General features: G+C 40.9%; 3 protein-coding genes across 3 annotated transcripts; 1 reads left to right on the top strand and 2 right to left on the bottom strand.

The window, feature by feature from the left end:
* Positions 1-2701: 2701 nt before the first annotated feature.
* Positions 2702-6594, top strand: ldhbb (lactate dehydrogenase Bb). The gene is made up of 8 exons (XM_085357598.1): positions 2702-2756; positions 3205-3341; positions 3756-3873; positions 4093-4266; positions 4367-4540; positions 4616-4733; positions 5257-5380; positions 6427-6594. The coding sequence occupies exons 1-8, from the start codon at positions 2702-2704 to the stop codon at positions 6592-6594; spliced, it is 1068 nt and encodes a 355-aa protein (XP_085213724.1).
* Positions 6595-7524: 930 nt separating this feature from the next.
* LOC146628126 (spexin prohormone 1-like) lies at positions 7525-9044 on the bottom strand. Its single transcript, XM_085357597.1, has 5 exons — positions 8982-9044; positions 8858-8903; positions 8711-8770; positions 7680-7766; positions 7525-7583 (listed from the first exon to the last, which is right to left on the bottom strand). The coding sequence occupies exons 1-5, from the start codon at positions 9042-9044 to the stop codon at positions 7525-7527; spliced, it is 315 nt and encodes a 104-aa protein (XP_085213723.1).
* Positions 9045-12411: 3367 nt separating this feature from the next.
* golt1bb (golgi transport 1Bb) lies at positions 12412-15782 on the bottom strand. Its single transcript, XM_085357596.1, has 5 exons — positions 15657-15782; positions 14960-15051; positions 14475-14653; positions 14101-14182; positions 12412-12825 (listed from the first exon to the last, which is right to left on the bottom strand). Exons 1-5 carry the CDS (start codon positions 15679-15681, stop codon positions 12787-12789), a joined length of 417 nt encoding a protein of 138 aa, XP_085213722.1. The 5' UTR covers positions 15682-15782; the 3' UTR covers positions 12412-12786.
* Between the last annotated feature and the right edge of the window lie 785 nt (positions 15783-16567).

Genomic DNA, 16567 nt, shown 5'->3' with positions numbered 1-16567 from the left:
CAATTACAATCTCTGAAGTAAAAATGGTGTTCATTGCTCTCAGAAGCTAGCTTTAATTTGTTTGACAGCGGGCCTCTTCCAGACCAGGCTCCAGGATGGCCCCAGTAACCCTACCCAGGGTAAGGTAACCTGCACCATTGGTCTATAAGTCAAGGTCTTAGTCAGGCCCCTCATCCAGGACCAATTTGCCTTAAGAGACGCTACAAGCAGCAAATTGTCCAGGACAAGATCACTCAGTCACACAGACACCTCCATGACAATAGAGTAGTAGGTCATGGAGTTGAGTTCAGGGGCCTCACTAAGATGCCTACAGAAAGCCTCATAGGTAAGGTGTTTCATGCACGTGGTACTGGGTGAAGACCCAAGACAAGCTGGAGAGATTATGCATCTCAGCTGGTTTAGGTACCTCCCAATATTCCCCCAGAAGATATGTAGGAAGTGGCTGGAGAGAGGGAGGTCCAGGGAACCTCTGCTTGGACTGCTGCCTCCAGGACAGCACGTGCACTGGTGGCTTTTTAAAGGCGATGAAAGAATGCGTTTGCACTTTGCTGCATTTCATGCCTTCCCTCATGAACTGCACACAGTGTTTTATGAATCTTTTCTGCATGAGACTGTATCCCCCTGCTGGTTTACTGGTGTGTGTGCTTGTGTTTGACAAAGTGTCCTCATGACACTCAGATCCAGCAGCGTGTAAAAAAGGACTCAGCGTCCAAATGCTCGGTCAGTCCACACCTGCAGCTGAATCACACATCTATTTCTTGGAACAGTTTAAAGAAAAATACAAGCTGAAATAAGTTTGTTTGTTTGTTTGTTTGTTTTTTTAAAGATAATTGAAAGTCAGGAAATAAAGGCAAAATTACCTAATTTATATTAAGTATATTTACATAGTGAGGTAAAAGGCAGGCCCATCAGAGTGCGTGAGTGTTGTACTGACACTAAAACGCAGGGCTTTTTGTTTGTTAATTATTAACTTTGCTAATTCCAACCCAAGACCGGCTAGAAGGACAAACGCCACAAGACCAAATCTGCTGGAGTCACCGGCATGTGGCATTCATTCACCGACTGAATATGTAAAGTAAATGTGACAATAATGTCCGCAACAATAACAGCTCTATTTTTGGTTTATGTTTTTGGAATACGTAGTCATGTTTTGTTATTTTGCATGAAGTGTCAGTGAATGATGTACCAGCTGACTGTGGTGGCCGATGGAGTGCCAAATTGAGTCTTTGCAGGGGACGGAGAGGCTTAGCCCATTAAATCCGGCAGACTGCAGGCTGACAGCACAACAGGAAGAAGAGTAGCCACACCGTACAGCACAACAGAGGAGAGTCTCACTGTAGCCCAAGGAGTTATACCTGGACGCTCAACAAAACAGGTGAACTGCGGTATTTCCGTGTTGTGTAGATAGTATAATTTTATCTTTCTGTTGTTGAAATATGTGTAGCAGTTTGTGACACCTGAATGCCTTTGGCTTTGTTTTGCTTGCATCAGTCCTCTCTTCATTCTCACTTTAGGGTGGTCCATTTCAGTGTGTGCAGAACTGTGAGTCACATTTAAGTTTACATATACGTAGGGTCTGCTTGTGTTTACAGTGGCAGTCAGAGTATTTTTTTTTTTAAGGGATTTGTTTTCACAACCACAAATGAAAAGTTTATGTATAAGCAGGGCAATTAGCTAGAAGTTAAAATTCTGCATTACATTAATTTTATAGCTGAGTTTGGGGCTTTAGGCTTTCCTGTTGCTTTGTTTTGTCATCATGTATTCATTATATCTCATCCTCCCCCGCAGTGGCTGTTTAGGTTCAAGTTCAAGGCAGATGTAACTTTTTTCAGACGTCGCAGCCGACTACCTCACTGTGTTGGAGTACCAACCATGCTTCTACTGCAGTTGACTGAGAGTTATGAAAACTGCTGTCACCCTCCCTCCCTCCTTCCCTCCCCAATGACCTTGGATGCTAAGCCATCTCATTAACCGCTCACATTTACATGACTGGAGTGCATGGTGCTGTCAGCTGGTAATCCAGCTTCGGTCTTGGATAATGAATGGATCGTTTCAGCATTGCACTTTCAATAGCAGCATATTCAGCATTCATGCCTGCTATTAGAGACGCACAGGGATGTTAATGTCTGTCTCTTCAAGCATAAGTGCCCCTTGCTTTACATTATTTGCAATTTGCAGTGCATGGTTTTAATCTAATTATTTCTAAACGTATCTGATGGTTGTTTAACAACAGCATCATTTCAGATTCATTACAGGCCAGTGTTTTAAACTGTGCTTAGAGAGACATAAAGCAGGTCCCTTCATTCATTTAGAATAAATTATCAAGCCTTTTAAATAGAAATCAGCTGTTCTTTTGAGACCTCCCATTAGAGGTGAGGTGTAGCAGATGGAAGCAGCGTTAAGGGATTACAGTAACTCCTTTAACAGTCTGCAGTCAGTCAGTCAAGTTTGGCATCCGATTATACTGCTACGTCCTCCTCATTTGGGAAGGAGGGAGGGAGGTGAGGAGCGGAGCTCTGTGCAGCTGACAGCTCCTCCATCTAACCCTGAGTCACATGAGCTCTGTGGGACTGCTGCAGCTGAGCGGATACTTGCCTGGACCGACTGCATTGCAAAAACTGTGACTCAGGGAGGTGTTGTGGATGCAGGAGGGGGGACAGAGCTCTGTAGGAACACGACTTAGTCATCCATCCAGGTGGCCATGCTGATTACATGGTGGTATTTATACCTTGCAGCTCGGAGCTTCATCGGACAATGCAAGTATTGCTGGTGTTTTTGTGTCTGGCCATATGTCATTTCAAGGTGAACTCTCTGCAAATAGAGAACGCGTGAGACAGGACCTAATACGTTTCTGTCTGAGAGCAGATCGCCTTCTTCATACCTGCTAGAAAGGGAAATAATGCACTCTCTAGTTGTCCTTGAAGCCTTTTCTTTTTCCTGCCCTCCTTCCTTTGCCTTCAGTTCCATTTCAAAAAAGAGAAAACTGCTGTAAATGATCGAAGTGTCTGAGAAGTGGTTTTCTTCTATGCCACTGTATGTCAGGCTTGCGTTAGAAATCCCTCTGCACTCTGACTTATTTATGAGTTGTGTGCATGCGAGGCTGCACGCAGGACCATTGGCTACTGTCGTGTCTGTGTAAAATGCTTTGCTGCTTCACCTGACCCTAAACGCTCATCCCTTTCTTCTTTCATTTACACTTCTCAGCACTGAAAATGGCTTCAGTCCTGCAGAAACTGATCACACCGCTGTTCAGTGGTCCACCTGAGCCTCCGAGGAATAAAGTTACAGTGGTGGGTGTGGGCCAGGTTGGCATGGCCTGCACTCTCAGCATCCTACTCAGGGTAAGAGTCTCACTGGTTCTGCCTCTCAGATTACCACGCTGCCTGCTGGGGTCACGAGATGGGATCATACTCAGGCTCTTCCAAGATTGCCACGAGATTACTGATCTCTTGGTGTCTGATCTGACCGTTATCCCTTTACTGCACTTGTTAACAAGGAAACATGTATTTGTAATCAAAAAGGAAGAATTACAGTGGAGTTCTCCTAAAGCTGTTCAGGTTTTATTTTCATTCACTTAAATTAGATAACCCGTTTCACCGTTGGACTGAATCATACATCATAAAACAATTATTTAAGCCATTAGGCTTAAAACAGACTCACTTGAAGCTCTCTATTATGTTCTTTTTTTCAACTAGTTCTAATGGCAACAAGCAAACTGTACTATGGATCGGTTTGACCTTGTCTGATATGTGCAGGAGCTGGCTGATGAGCTGGCGCTGGTGGATGTGGTGGAGGATAAGCTGAAAGGAGAGATGATGGACCTGCAGCATGGCAGCCTCTTCCTCAAAACCCCCAAAATAGTTGCAGATAAAGGCGAGTTCATATCGCAGACAAACACACATACACACACACATGCAAACACACAGGAGCTCAATCTCATAAAGCAGCCTTAGTTTTAATTAAAACTCTTTAAAAAGTATTTACAGGGTGCAGCTCACTATGGAGCTGTTTAAATTTAATTTCCCACCTTTGCAAAGGTTTGAAGGAGAATGTGAACCCAAACTGATCTGTTTTTTAAAATTTGTATTTCAGACTATTCGGTTACAGCTAACTCCCGCATCGTCGTGGTGACCGCTGGAGTCCGTCAGCAGGAGGGGGAGAGCAGGCTGAACCTCGTTCAGAGAAACGTCAACATCTTTAAGCACATCGTCCCCCAGATTGTCAGATACAGCCCTGACTGCGTCATCATTGTTGTTTCCAATCCAGGTTCAGCCAACCACATAGCTCTTCTTTATTTACGTCCTCAGACATGAAATCTTGCAGTATTCACCTTTTAACACTATAAATCTCTCCCTCTCTCTGACAGTCGATATACTGACTTATGTGACCTGGAAACTGAGCGGGCTTCCAAAGCACCGTGTCATCGGCAGCGGCACCAACTTGGACTCGGCACGCTTCCGTTTCCTGATGGCTGACAAACTGGGAATCCACCCGAGCAGCTTCAACGGATGGATCCTGGGAGAGCATGGAGACACAAGTGGTGAGGATGCTGTAGGCAATAACTGTGTATGGTGTGTACGTGCATGAAGGTTGATGGTTTCCAGATGTGTTACAGTGCCTGTGTGGAGTGGAACAAACGTGGCTGGAGTCAGCCTGCAGACGTTAAACCCTGATATCGGCACTGACAGCGACGACGAGAACTGGAAAGAGACTCACAAGAAGGTGGTGGACAGGTAGGCTGGAGGTCGCTTAAATCTAGTTTATGGATGCAATATTTTAAAGTATGATCTTTTTAAACTCACCTGCTAGTGGTGAGCCGATATCTCTGTTCACTGATGGGCAAGTTGATAACACAGTCACAGTCAATGCTGGACATGTGCACTGTCAGCAAAGAGCTGCACCTTATTGGTCGGAAACCCTGACATGGGTCAGATTTCAAACTAAGGCCAACATGGAAGCTCATCTGCAAACTTTCTCTTCAATTCTGAAATTCTTCAGGCTAAAAGTCTCTATTTCTTTCATGCTGGATCAACATCAGCGAGTTTAAAATATTGTGTAGATGAGTGTAGATCTCATCTTTACCGAGTCAACACCACGTCACAATACAATGGCTGACCGTTTAGACACGACACAGACGTATCACCTATTGCTACCTTAGCTGTTACCTGTCGCTGTCTTAATCAATCTCGGTGAATTTTCATGATTTTAGACACTTTAGACATGTTTTTGTTTGTTTGTTTGTTTTACATCTCTTAGTGCCTATGAGGTGATCAAACTGAAAGGCTACACCAACTGGGCCATCGGTCTCAGCGTAGCCGACCTGACAGAGAGTCTCATAAGGAACATGAACAGGATTCATCCCGTCTCCACCATGGTGGAGGTAACAGACGCTCATGTTCATGTACTCGTTAAAGAATTTCCCAGTATTCTTTAAAATATAACTTTAACTAGAATTTTGAATCCAAAATGTATAAAGTGTGAGTGTAATTACCAGTTGTGTTAAATAAAGCTCTTTTTTTCCCAAGCCACTTTTCTGATAGTAAGAGTGAAACACTAAGCCAAAAAAGAATCATCAGATGTAATCATCTGTTTGGATAATCATTATATATTCCAAAAGGCAAGTTTCAAGGAAAAACGCAGAACATTTGCAGGTTCAGTCGACACGTTCTCTAGAGTTGAAGCCCGGCAACCTCAGTCACCAGAGCAAGGGTGGGGAACTCCAGGCCTCAAGGGCCTGTGTCCTGCAGGTTTTAGATATCACCCTGGGTCAACACACATGAATCAAATGATAAGTTCATTACTAGGCCTCATTACCGGACATGTTGAGGAGGTAATTTAACCATTTAAATCAGCTGTGTTGGATCACGGACACGTCTAAAACATGCAGGACACCGGTCCTTGAGGCCCAGAGTTCCCCACCCCTGGGCTAGAGCATAAGACTGTTGATCTCAGGGTCGTGGGCTCAAGCTCCACGTTGGGTGTTCAGATTTCAACTCCACCCCCTTTGAGCTTGTGCGAGTACATATGTAATATATTTCATGATGTGTAGATGCACTAGATCAGCGGTGTCGAACTGCAGGCCTCGAGGGCTGGTGTCCTGCAGGTTTTAGATGGGTCCTTGAGCCAACACAGCTGATTTAAATGCCAAATGACCTACTCAACATGTCTTGAAGTTCTCCAGAGACCTGGTAATGAACTAATCATGTGATTCAGGTGTGTTGACCCAGGGTGATATCTAAAACCTGCAGGACACCAGCCCTCGAGGCCTGGAGTTCGACACCCCTGTTCTATACACAGTAATGTCATATTTTAATATTTAAAAAACAATTGCTTTCCCTATAGTTCCCCTCTTTAGACCTCTATAGCAAGTCTTTGTTATGACGCTAAGCCCTTCCACATAAAGACAGTGTGCTTTGTCATTAACAGGGCATGTACGGGATCAGTGACGAGGTCTATCTGAGTCTGCCCTGCGTGCTGAACAGCGGGGGTGTGGCTAGCGTGATCAACATGACCCTGACAGATGAAGAGGTGGCCCAGCTGCAGGCCAGCGCTAACACACTCTGGGACATCCAGAAGGACTTGCAGGATGTCTAACCTGCCCGCAGGGGGAGCTAATAGCTACACCTTCCTGACTACTCATGACCTTCAGCATCACTCCACGGTCACACCAGAAAGCTTTGCCCCTCTGCACCTTCAGCCTACTGCACTATGTAGATTCCCAGATTTTTGGAGGGGTTTCATCCAGCCAGATTTAGCCGTAGGGGTCAGTTTGTGCACTTCTGCTCGCTGGAGACCAAAAGGTGACCCCAATAATGAGTGAGATGCTCTGACTCATTTGTCCTTTGCTGTGTTGCACTGTGGGACCACGTGTCATGTTGCTTTGGCAACTAATAAAAGAAGCAGGGACTAAAGCAATAAGTGCAGTGTTTCAGTTCTTCAGTGTTGGCTATTTATGTAGCGTGATAGAAATCTGTGAACATGGGCTTTCTCTTTTGCTGAAAGTGAAGAGCAGAGTGTTACATGTGGCCTATGATCTAACAACATGGTTCAATAAAATAAATCCTAAAACCCTGCTGGAAGCTCATGGTGATTTTACTGGAATGTATTAGTCGATGAACTCTTTCTGATCCCGATCGTCTACCTCCGACACGGCTCTCTCAGTGACCGCTGTGAAGACGGCGCGATGATGAGTGACTGATAGTTTGTCATCCTGGTGTTAATCACTTCATGGTGTGAATGAGTGACTGGCGTAATTGTTTTAATAAGTTGACAAGGATGAGTGTAAATGGAAATCCATCCATGCGTCACACCACCAAACTGCACATGATGACAGTCAAATGAAGAGATAAACTCGCGCATAAATCAGACTCTAACATCTTGCAGACGGACATTTTCATTTATTTTGCGCATTTTATTATAAGTTAAGTCAAATTTGCGACACGCAGACAAACATCAACAATAACAATAAAATGTAACAAGCAACATAAGAAACAGAAAAACATAGAACTGGGCTCTGATGAATGTTCACAAGTGGGTTCTATTCACCTCCTGATAGTCCAGGTGATTATCTGGATTGCCTGCATCTGAGGATTAAAAAAAAGAGCCATAAATAATCTTAAAGCAGTTCAGGAGGATCTGGTAAGTCAGGGTGTTGGTGGTGATGAATTCCAAGGTTTTACCTTCTTCTACAGCTCGCTGTAGGAGTTCCAGTAAAATGGATAAAAGCAAAGAAGAGCCTCGGCCATCGCTGTTCTGCTTGTGAGTCCCTGCAGAGAATCGGAGCAGAAATGGCAGTATTTGGAAAAGAAACAAAAAACTGTGCAACCAACAAAATACAAATATAGCTGTGTGAAGAGGAGACTAAGATTTCCTCTTTTTTATCTTCCGTATGAAACCCTCGGAAATAAACACCCAGGATCAGGCTGATGAAATCACATATGTGGCACTTCACCCTCTTAACGCCTCGTGTATCATATTTGACACATACAGTTTTTGAGACTTCTACATCATCAGTGGGGATTGTCTAAAATCTAAAATTCCACAATACACTTTGTTTTTTTAAAAAAAATTAATTTTCTGGTAATTATTTCATTGTTCAGGCTTTAAAGGGTTAAAACAAGGAACACAAAATTAATAAGTAAACATAACAAAATGTAATATTTATTATGATTTCTAACTCTGGTAATAAGCCATCACTTCAAACATGATAGCAAAATAATTTATTCATGGAGTTTTTACTCTGATGGAAATAAAATACCTGCAAACTAAAAAATTTAACAAACTCTTAAAACTGCCTAGGATTAAAAAGAAGAAGAAGAAGCTCTCATTAATGACTGATTTCTGAAACATTAGTAAATGTTTCAGAAAATGTAACCAGTTCAAAATCACAATATCAGCCTTATTTCTAGAGTACATTTAAAACAAACAAGCTCGACCATAGTGCTTTACAAGTTAGTGTAAAACAAACAAGATCAATAAAATGAATAAAATCAAGTAAATCATTAAAAAACTAACAAATACAATAAATGTGAGTAAAAACAAACTAAAACAAAAAGTTACCACAATATTAAGTACAAACTTATTCCAAAGGATGATTTCTTACAAATGAATACAGGCTCCTAAGAGCCAAATACAATACTAGTCAGCTTACACAGAATATTTACTTGTTTATCTGATCACACTACTCGAGCTGCATCATGTATTCACACACCTGAGTGAAAAGTGCTTTCTTCCTCTCTTCTGGCACGCTCCAAAAATGAGCGGCGTCCCTCTGTAAAAGATCAGCACACTATATTGTTTCGATCTGATAGACGTCTAAAATCTGGGTGACTGTTTGCTGCCGTCAGTGCGTTCTTACGTGCTCCTTTCAGGTATAGGATCGCCTGAGAAGTCCAGTTTCTCCTCTGAAAAGGGAAAAGAAAATTCTGTTCCAGCTCAGGCTGATCAGGGTTAAACATGACAAAAGAAAAATACCGACTAACCTGTGGAGCAGTCCAACACTGAGAAATCAGCGACAGCAAAAGCAGCGTGACTAGTAGAGACATTGTTGAACTCTGCAACAGAACAAGAGGGGGGAAAATGTTTTTCTGAGAAGTATACGTTTAATTACAGTCATCCAGCACACATCTATTTCTCTGTGTTTAGATGTAAACTCACTGTAAACAAATTTTAAAGCACCTCATCAGCATCTAGATGCCAGTAATTTACAGTAAAATGTTTGCAGTAACTTTACAGTAAATTACATTTTCTGTCATTTTTATTACAGTAAATGTACTTTAAATTAAATTACAGCCACTACCTTCAAGTAAATTTACAGTTGGACACCAGTAAGTTGCGGTTTGTGTACATTATACAGTTAAAATGTATTTATAATAACAGTATTTGTAGCATATTTTCATTAATAGTGTTTTATTTTACTTCAATTTATAGCATTCTGACTTTGTTACATGTTACTAATGTAAACACACTATAATAAATCTCTGTAAGCAGGTTTAAGAAATTGCCCGTGTATTTTTAGCAAGTAAACTTCTCCTGTACACACAATTGTGAGCTGTTGTATTGTACTAACACCTCACTATACTAACTACTACTGAATGACAATAGTTACATGTTTTCTGTCTGTGCTTTATTAGCTTTATGATTTATTATGCTGTATTGTGTTATAAACAAATTTTATTTTGCTCATAAATAGTAAAAGGTAGACTTAGAAAGTAAAAGTTTAATTTACTTAATTTTTTCACATTTAAGAAAATTAAAATATTATATATAACTAAGAAGAGGGATATCTTACCTTTTACTTTAAGCGTTGTGCTCTCCTGCAGGTTGCAGCTGGTTTAAATGTTTAATGTTTCCCTGTCAGTGCAGTCACATCGTTTGTAAGAAAAAAAACAACTGATGACGCTGACAGGTGTCTTAATCACTTCACACCTACTTCTTCAGCTGACGGTGCTGTTAAAGATGTCGCTGCACATTAATCGCAGACGCATGAGAGACACTCAAACTTTTAAGTCTTGCAAGCAGCAGAGTATTTTCACAGGGTCACTGCAGGACGACAACGCCGGTGAGATTTTATGAATGAAGTTGATGCGGTGAGCAGTGATGAGGTGGCAGGTGCAGATGCCAGAATAAGACAATTCTAGTCCTTCAAGGGCCCTGTGTAATCTGCAAATCTATTTTATTGGCTACAACTGATTTGTCCATGACTTCAGTAGGTCTTCTCCCAAATTGCGGTCATCATTGTGAGGAGCACTACTTGCTCATAGGGGGCGGAGTCATATGATTGTTCAAGTGTCTTGGTAATATTGCAGGGTCTTTGTCTCTTTAATATAAAGCCTTGGGGCAACTGTTGTTTTGAACTGCAGCTATGTAATAAAACTAAAGTGAATGGTGGTCTTTGCTAAAATAAGACCAGCACTGTATTAATGTGAACTATGGATGAACTTAAGTCTTGCCGTGGCTTAAGTGCATTGGTCCTTCAGCCAGGTGAGCTAAAAATATACACATACTAATACATTTTAACCTCTCAAACATTTTCTAAGAGACATTTAGGCCTTTACTATCACAACATGGCAATTAATGTGTTTATTTCAAAGGCAAATATAAGTGTAGTTAAATTAAATGTGTTTGTTCTACCAAGGGCTCTAGCAAAAATATTTAAGTAACCCATCATTAGTTTTTCTTCCACTTTTATTATGAATGCAGTGCATTTGCTTGAAGATGATGGATTTGTATCAAAGTTTGAGAATGTGGGTTCGACATGAGGAGCAGAAGCCTGGATCAGCTGAAAGCATGAAGGACATTGGATGACATGAGGACCTTGAATTTATTTGTTATTTTTGTTTCAACTGTTTTAGAAATTTCACACATACATAAATCTCTGTGTTTATGACCTGTACACACTGTGTATAAACAGTTAATTCGTTTTGAATTATAAATCTAATCTCTGATATGTGAATGCTTAAAGGGAACGTATTATCATTTCACAGTGGTTGACGTTGTCATATAAAGCTGGCTTAAGACTCATCAGAGTAAACACCAGTTTGATGACCAACCTTTCCATCAGAAGTTGACCGTACAGCACCCTCAACCAGTGAGTGACCACTTTGAATCACAAAGTGACCGCACAGGTCGCCTGTTGGGAGGCAACCTGTCTGCAGACAATTGCGGGCCACTCGGACTAACTGCAATCACTCTCACGCAGATTGGTGAATATTTACAATGCCGACCAATTAAAAACGCAGAGTGCCAACACACTGCAATCTAAACAAGTCAGTCTGTGCCAATCAGCGCAACTCATCTGCAACACGCCTCTCTGTAACAGGACTCAACTGGTTTCCAGCTGCTTATATAGTTAAATCCCTGTCCTGTAACAACACCGTCACTGTTTTTGGATGAATTTGTTTCAAATCAATGAGTTTTCAGCTGGACTCTGAATCTAAATGGTTTAGACTTCTGTTTATATACATGGCAACAAATTTGTAAATTTATGCTAGTAAATCTTATATATATTATTGAGTATAACCACCGTATTATCACAAACAGATTGCATGTGGATGCCAACTTGAGCACATTCAATCGTACACTGATAGCAGACTGAATCCATTTAATGCTGTTGTGTTGCCACCTTTGAATCCAGCAACTGACTACAAGTGGTTGCAGACTTGGTCCCTGCCTCTGAAGCAACCAAGACAATGAGATTAGTTTACTACACACGATCATACAGTCTCCAACCGCCTTCTTCTAAATATGTCCCTGCTGCAACAACCTGAATAAAATTAGTAGGTCATTAGCAAGACTTGACTACATGCTCAGGTGGCAACACCTAACCATACTGAAGTTTAAATAAATGTAAGTAAATATAAGTTTTTGGAAGAAAAAAAAACTACTTTTAAAAGTACTTTTATTGTACCATGTTAATTTAGTCATGAGCTGCTGTAACATGAATCAAATGGATGAATTGCCACCTCAGCATCAGTCAAGTTCTATAAAGTCTAATGACCTACTGATTTTATTCAGGTGTGCTGCAGAGGGACACATGGAAAAGTTTCAGGACACCGGCCATCGAGGACTGAAGTTGAACACCTGTGCATTAAAGGGTAAAACAGCTTGTTTCAGAGGACATGTGCATTAGAGGAGCTTCACCAAGGCCCAGTATGGGTGAACCATGTAAAGCTCTTCTAGTAGAGTCCCTGAATAGAAGATGGAGCTGGGCTTCTTTTAGCAAATCATACTGTTATTACCCAAAACGCAGGTAAGATCTGGGACATCTAAATTACTTACGCTACAAAACAAAATTTATAAAATGCACACTTTATTTCAAGCGCTTAGAAAAGTTACAGTTAAACATCTCCATCCAGGACAATATAAACTGTTTTTACATTTCTGCCACATTTAGCTCAACTGCACATTTTTTTAAAGTATAAAATTCCACTAACTCTTCATGGAGGGAAAAAAAAGGCCCTCAGTGTCTGTTCAGGCACACAGATGCTGTCACTGTCCTCCGAGTTAATCCAGTGGTCCCAGATTATCAGTCCATAAATATCAGAGTGGAATGACATAAAAGAGAAACTGCTTTCAGCCTTAAAAAAAAGATCTCTTGGTAATGTTTTCCAGTAGCAGTCAGAAACAGTTTCCCTCTAATAGAATTAAATGTACAGTCAGTCAGACATCCACAGATGCGTGTGTCTTTTGTGCAGAGTAATGTTTGGATTCACAGCTCTGGAATGGCAATGGTCAAAATATACAGTCACCATGAGGCGGTAAGAAACGCTGAAACTGTCCTCTTTGTTATACCATCGTGTTGCTCTCACCAATTTTGTCCACCAGCTGAAATAAAACATGAAAAAGAGCAGAATTATTTACGAGTTGTTATGCGAAGGATGATTTAAAATAACATGTATGAAGCAGAACATGCAAGGATGATGATGTTGATAATGCAGTGAGGTTTTTATATTGGTAAACAGCTGTAAAATATTAGCAACCACGGCAGAATTAACTGATCCTGGACGCTGACGGTTTCCAAGAAGCTACAAAAGGCTTCAAAGACACGAGACTGAGCGGGGAATCCCATGAGGTCGTGCTCAGGACAACAGGGACCCTGTTATTAGACTAGATGAGAGAAAGACCAGAGCCCTCTCATCTAAAAAACCTTCCTCAGCTTTTGGAGCCATTTCACTCTAAAAATCTTTAAAGCCCACATAGATCAACAAAGTAATATCAGCTTCTTTAAAAACTTTCAGCTGCTTTTTGCCGTAAATGCCATTTGTATCATCTAATGGAAAAAGTTCATGTTTAGCTTAGAGAACTAATCCCCAAATATTTTGATAATCAATTCTTTGCACTTAACATTATTCAAATACGAATAAAGAAAACAAATCCCTGGTTCCAGCTTCTCAAATGCAAGACTTTAAATGATGTATTTTAGTCATATATGGTGGTAAACTGAATTTTGTTTAGCACAAATAAAACAAGATAGTTTAGTATTCGTATAATTATACTTGCATGACTTTTTAGACAACGGGCTGCAAATACCAGATTTTTCCATGTCTGCCAAAGACTGTATTTAAAAGATGGAGGAGGCCACCGTGACACCCTTTGATTAGCAAAATTCTGCTTCCAGGCCTTGAGCTTAAATAGATGCAAGGTGCGGATCAGACCATGAGTCTGAGTGACTCGGCCACAATGTAGGTGGCGTACCCTGCTATTTCAACTACAGCTGGAATCTCATGTACACAGTGGACATCATGTTGTATTTAATGAAACCTGAAAGTAGCAACTGAGACCATAACCTAAGCAGGAGAGCCAGAAGCCATTTTCTCATGCACTTCTATAGAATCTGACTTCTTACTGCAACCAGAGAGGCTTGCATAAAAGAAAACTGCAGGTGCACTCAGAGAGCACCTTCTCCACCATGACCAACTTTTATTATTACTGCATCAAAGATTAGTGGAATCTTCCTCTCCACAAAGTTTCATCAAATTCAGACAGTGTTTATTTACTGTTAGTCCTGCAGACAAATGTCATTGAAAGCCTTATAAAGCTAAACAATATTTGTGATTAGTGACCCTTATTAAGGTTAAAGTGCCTGAGAGTGACACTTACCGCACTGATCCCCGGTAAGCTGAGCAAAGATCCGAGCACAGGCACTCGTCTGATGAATCCGACTGCCACCGGGAAGAATCCCCTGTTAACGAGTGCAAGAATAAAGTGAGACTTGGAAATTGTTTTGGACATGTGCAGAGGAGAGATAGTGGACAGTGTTGAATATGGAGGTGCCAGGCAGGAGGAAAGAGGGAAGACGGCAGAAGAGGTTCATGGATATAGTGAAGGAGGACATGCAGAGGGATTGAGGTGACAAAGGACGTTAGGTATAGGGAGAGATTCGGGTAGATGATCCACCGTGGCAACCCCTAATAGGGAGCAGCCAAACGAGGAAGAAGAGGAAAAGGAGTTCAGCCCTTTCTGACTGAGCTGACCTGAATAAGAGGAAGAAACCGTAGATCTCCAGAACAACCCCAACAATCGGCCAGCCAAGCAGAACCACCAACACTCCTCCCAGGAAGAAGCTGGTGGCTTTTAGTTTGTGCCTCTGGAAGAAAAACCTGAAGGTACGCTCGAGGCCGATGACGAACGACAGTCCGGAGACAAATAGAATCTGCACAGGAAACAACATGTCACGGGTCCAAGATCTTTTAGGTTATATAGGATAGACTTTCACACTGTGTTATAATTACTAGGTAGGTTCTGTGCTCACAGCAATTTTTAATCTAATAATTTACCCGATATAAACATTCATTTTTAACATCTGTTTCCTTTTTACTGCCCTGCTCTAGAGCAGCAAAGAAAAGATCAACTTCCACTCACATCAGCAAATGTGATCATATGGACCAACAGCCAAATGGCAATCAACAATACAGGTACTACTCTGATATATCAATGAACCCAAAAACCATCAACTCACATTTCCAATGGCAAGGAGAGCTTTATCAAAAAACAGCATCATCCCAAAGAAGAGGAAAAACACACCAAACCCCGTCAGTCCCATCCCAATCTCTGCAGACATCAAGAAAAAGAAAGAAGTTATTAATAAGTCGCATGATCTACTTTGGTTTACATGGATTTCAATTTTATTAAAGAAATGCAGAATGACTATTCATTAAGGGGGGTATTCATATTCATTTCCAGCTTCACATTTTATTACAAGGCAGCTTTGCATGATCCAGTCCAAAATAAGCCTTGTTTTTCTTACAGTGGGACTCTGGATTAGCCAGCTTTAAGCAAGCTTTCTTATTATTAGCTGCCCTTTGCAGACAGAAGGTTTGAACAGCAGGTAGGTGGGACTTCTGTGCTGACATCACACAGCCAAGTGTAAAAAAACAACAACAAAAAAACCAAGCAGTTAAATGACTCGTGCACATACGCTAACCTCGTTGGTTTACACTTCGGCCGTGCTCGATATACGTTTTTTTTTTTAAAACAAGAAACAAGTGAAAAAGAAAAAAAAACAGTTCCCCTTTACAGCTACTTCACGTGGTGACGTAGCGTTGCTCTCAGCCAATCATGTTTGAGCTGCTGGCCTCGTACATTCAGCTAAACCCGGTTTCGCACAGAAACACTAGAAAGACAAAGAACAGCATAGAAACAGAAGCGGCTCTTACTTTGTGAATCCGTGAGCGAAATCATTTTGGTATCCGCTGAAGACTCTGTCCAATCACCAAGAGGTCGCAACGACTCAAACTGGCAGCTTTACGAAAGCAGCGTAGCCAAAGTGTTGATGCTACAAGCGGCAGTAGCAGCAGTGGAGGCAAAGGTAGCGGTTCATTACGCAACCACGTCAGCCGGAGCCACGTATACGCGCACGCCAGCAAAGATCGTCTATGATGACACTCACTGATCCAACACACTCTGCCAATTTTGCTGTCTGTGTGTGCACGTTTAGAAAAAAAGTACTTGTTATCCTTTGGTCTTATTAATTTGATTTATTTGGCTGTTGTAATCATTTAACTGTAAGACATCTGTAGTCCAAAAATATATAAGGTGTCATATCAGATAATTATTAGATGTTTCAAATTGTAAATGTTATTGATATTGGATCGATGCTAGCGCGAAATAATCAGTACTTTATTTTTATCCCTCAAGTTTAGTATGTAGATCATTGAATTGTGTTATATATTTTTTTTTTAATTAAAACATTTGGAAAAAGAAAAATGTCTGAACCTTTTTTGGCTTGACTGTCATATCTATTTTATCTATAGTCTATAACATATTTAAAAACAAAGTCCGTCAGAGACAGGCATATTTACATTCCAGCTCTCCAAAAAGGTCATTGTTAAAATCCATGAAACGCTGATTGTGTTGACTTTTTATTATGGAAAGTAAAACCACAGTGATTTAAATCTTTTCAAAATTTGCAAATGGATGATGATTCATGTCATAAATCCCAGCACCCTGCTCTTCCCTATATAAGCTCCCTTCATAGATTAAAAGTAATAGTATCAGTAATAATCTTCCTGTATTTACTTGGTATCAAATCGATACCAAAATTTGCACGATCATAGTTCATAGTGAG

The sequence above is a fragment of the Diplotaxodon limnothrissa genome, linkage group LG7 (assembly GCF_057381915.1).
Source record: "Diplotaxodon limnothrissa isolate DT_005_m linkage group LG7, D_limnothrissa_male_GT1.1, whole genome shotgun sequence".
Lineage (NCBI taxonomy): Eukaryota > Metazoa > Chordata > Actinopteri > Cichliformes > Cichlidae > Diplotaxodon > Diplotaxodon limnothrissa.
This window is presented reverse-complemented; position numbering and strand designations above follow the sequence as displayed.